Genomic DNA, 3,959 nt, shown 5'->3' with positions numbered 1-3,959 from the left:
CACACACACACACACACACACACACACACACACACACGTTTATCTAACATGTCAGAGCCTATAGGATGATTTAAAAAACAATACATTACATCAAACAGCCATCTTCCAACCCGTTCTGCCTCTAGAAATAAGTTACTTTTCCCCCTCTCCTTTCCTCCTGCTTCACAGCAGGCGCTTTCATGTCCGCAGCTGCCCCCCCCTCCCCCCCCGCGGGTGCTTTTATTTTTTTCTGTCAGGCGGTCAGAGTGCTACTCCTCCTCTGTCCGGTGCTTGTGTGGGGTGAAAATCCTCCACCTCAGACGTTCAGAGATGTAACTGTCTGCGATACTGTGGTCACTTTCCATGTAGCATCAATTATGCTAATGCTAGCTGTCACGTTCTCTCGTCCTGGCCACACCTCCGCTCCCTAATCCCCCTTCCTCTACCCACACCCCCTCCCCTACCCACTTTGATGCATTTTTCAAATTTCGCCTTGGGGAGGAGTTATCTTTTCACAGGGGGGGTAAGTTACACTTTAAAGTTTTATCATAGAAAGATCTCTACTCTTACATAAACTGCAAACATTAACTATCTAAAATAAATATAAAATACTAAATTCAGTCCGGATATTCTCAAATGAAGTGAAATAATCTGCCAGTGCAATAAGACAATTGCACATGGTAAGACTCCTTGAAAAATGGAAAATTTTCCAGACAAATAGCGTTAATCATCCAACACATTCTGCTCTTGCTATCAGTCTCAAACCAAGATCAAAAACACATTTTTGCTGGATCTCGACTGTAAGACTTGGTTACATGGACAATTTTCGCAGTGTTTTTATTCAAATATGCTGATAAAAATAATCTGCCAAAACGATTTGAATAAAACAATCTTCTAAATGATTTCCAGTTGGTGTTTAATAACGTGAAAGTGAAACACTCAGCAGATTGTGCATATGCAGCTTTGTAGCTACTGTTGCTTTTTGTTTACCCCAGTTTAAATTCTGTCTTTAACATTTACTCAGCATTTGCTTTAGAAGAAAAATAAATCCACTTATTCTTTAGTCGTATTTATGCAACAAATAAAGTTGAGTCGAGTTAATTTTGGGAGCTGAAGGTCACCTCTGTGAGCAGGTTTGCTTTGGTCATATTTTTGTAATTTGTTGTTTTGCTGTGAAATGTTTATTTGCAAATCATTTTTATTGTCAAAATCAGGGAGAGAAAACTTGGTGATTATGTGCAGCAGGCTTAATGAAAACTGCAACATTTTAGTTTTTTAAACATATCCAAGGGAGGTATTAAAGTTCACAGTTGCAGCACAGACAGTTCTTTGTTTATTTATTTATTTATTTTGTTGCATTTATATCAGCATATTAGCATCCAACAGAGAAAATGAACATACTTTCATGATTGTTATTTAGCAGAAGTATTTATATCACGCTTTTTTCTTTCTTTTAATTTTAAGTTTTTGTCAAATGAATGCTCCATGACAAGGATGTTGATTTATTTTACTTTTTATCTGTTCAGAGACATATTTTAGCTCCTAAAATTTTTGCCATTTGGGCTTTTCAGTTGCATCGAAAAGCAGATTTATAGTAGACTTGATGTCTGATGGTAACAATTAAATAATGGTTTCTTTCTGAGTTTACAGTCGTTAATCTACTTCAGATGTTTTTCTCTGAAGTCTTCTGTTATGAGATTATCCTAACTCACTGGTTTGTCAGTCATGATTTCTATAAATGCCAGATTAGAACAAAAAACAGCTTGATAGTGAGGAACTTTGCTCGAGTTACTTCTTTAACAGTTTGGATTTTCTTGGATCCTCATTGTTTTGCTGTGTAGTCATGATTGTGTTGGTTTTTTTGGCCTGTAATTATAGTGTTTGCAAGAAACGCAATTTAGAGAAACATTTTCATCCTAATGGTTTAAACAAAAGTATGGCCGCTGTACACCGCAGTGTTTCATCTGGTTGTGATTAATTTGTTTCCAAACATGTTGGCAGGACTCTGCTGGCTGATTGTAAAGTCTCGAACTGCAGCCGGTGGCTACCGTTGTAGCAGCTGAACTTAAGTGGATCACATTTTAATTCCGAACACATATCTTTCCAGACTGACCGAAAAACTGTAATTCAGACATGTTAGTAAAAATGTGTTTTGTATTTTTTAAACATAGTTGTTAATGATTTATGCTATTTTCTTAGGTACTTTAAAAATTATGAAACAAAATATATTTAGGTGGGCATGTGTTGTTTGAATATTATGATTGCTAATAACACCACGTAGGTATTAACTCATATCTTATACATTACTGTTCCTATTTTTCTAGATGGGATTAAAAAATACAAATCTATAAAATAGTAATTTAAAACATATTTTTAACACTACATCAAATTCTATTTGTAATATTTAGGAAACTAGGTAGGAAGTCTGAACAGGAAGTTTAGCTGTAAATACTTCAATGTTATATTATAATGTAGTTAGCGTTGCAGCTAGATGAGACAGAAAAGGATGTTTTATCTAAAAAAAACCACTATGTTTGACCTTGTTAATTTTTTTCTTTCATCCCTTTGTCTTCTGGCAGCATATCACCATTGAAAGCTACATTCCCTGCCTGACGGATCTCTGCAAGGCATTGTGGGAAGTGATGCTGAGCTATTACCGCACCATGCAGTGGCACGAGGAGCATGACAAACAGGACGCCGCACCCACTCCCGGTAGGAGTTTTCCCACTTTTTCATTGTTTCCACTAAGTGATTATCTGAGTGCAACACCACCAGCTTCAGACTCTCTGATACTGAACGCGGTGCAGTTCTCTGTAAAAACAGTTCCAAAGTAAACAATACAGCAATGTCCTCTCACATTTTTCTGGCTCTATAGAGGGAATAAGAAAAAAAATCTTCCTCTCAGTCTCACCAAATGTTTGGAACCAGTTTGTGTTTGGTATCTTGACTCCCCCTCCCCCTTTTTTGCATCTTCACCCTTTAAATCACCTTTTGTCATCTGCACTCACAWAAATGTTCTCCTCGTGCCTTTAGAAAGTATGAATTTTTCAAAGATCTGATGAAAATGGGTTCCCATTATTTCACCCTTTTTTTTCCTTGTGATTTCCTCATGTARGTCATGGGCATTATAACTAACTGAAAGGGATGGTTGAGTCTTCCGGTATAAAAGMAAAAAATAACAGAATTTATGTGTGCTAATGCTTTATGGCTCTGCACAGTATAGAGGWACATGCACTAAAGTGAAAAATGTTTTACAACCTGTACTTTTTCTTCAATCTGCAGGTTAATGATTATGTTCTGCAAGAAAAAGGCACAACAGCTCAGGATGCATATTATTATCACATGCAATAATAATTATTTGACATCATGATGAAAATAAACAGAAGCAAAGAATCACAAATTATAAAAATGGTCAGTGCAGTTAAGAGATCCACATCAATTGAAAGCCCTAAAAAGTCTAAAATTCAGATTTATTATACAATACAAATTTATTTATAAAACACTGTAAAAACAACACCTTTGGCCAAAGTGCTGTACATTATTAAAAACACATAAAAGTAACACAAAAACAATAAACAAAGTAAGTTACTATTTTTTATTTATTTCATCTTTATTATATGTACAACCAAACATATCCAATTTGATTTTAGAAAAACACACAAACTTTTTATTTCTGTTTTAACCTCATTATATGAATAGATCTTTATGAAAAAAAAATGCACCATTACAGCCCACTAATCCAGAAAGGATGATGGGGCACTACATCAGTCCAGAGTCAGCCAGATGTGAAAACATCAGAGGCACTGTTGCCAAGGCAGCATCAGGCTCCACGAGTAGCTGATCATTTTTCACTTAGGTACCTAAAAATATGCTTTATGTCAGTTCATTGCACTTTTCCCCTTTTAGCACTTGTTTAGCATGATATACTAAATTGCTACATATTGTGGCATAAATGCATTATTCTCTTCATATTATTATTA

General features: G+C 35.6%; 1 protein-coding gene across 3 annotated transcripts in view; it reads left to right on the top strand.

Annotated features, from left to right (window-relative positions):
* The window catches only part of vps50 (VPS50 subunit of EARP/GARPII complex), a 114,820-nt gene that overhangs the window by 55,892 nt on the left and 54,969 nt on the right, over positions 1–3,959 (top strand). For all 3 annotated transcript variants that reach the window (XR_001312137.1, XM_014028877.1, XM_014028876.1), the window contains exon 13: positions 2,559–2,691. Coding sequence is in view for 2 of the 3 variants with exons in the window: in XM_014028877.1 (XP_013884331.1) it covers positions 2,559–2,691 (133 nt within the window). In the remaining variant the exon portion in view is untranslated. The remainder of the gene's footprint in view (positions 1–2,558; positions 2,692–3,959) is intronic.

This window comes from Austrofundulus limnaeus, unplaced genomic scaffold (assembly GCF_001266775.1).
Source record: "Austrofundulus limnaeus strain Quisiro unplaced genomic scaffold, Austrofundulus_limnaeus-1.0 Scaffold826, whole genome shotgun sequence".
NCBI lineage: Eukaryota > Metazoa > Chordata > Actinopteri > Cyprinodontiformes > Rivulidae > Austrofundulus > Austrofundulus limnaeus.
Note: the sequence above shows the minus strand (reverse complement) of the source record. Positions and strands in the feature narration are given on the sequence as shown.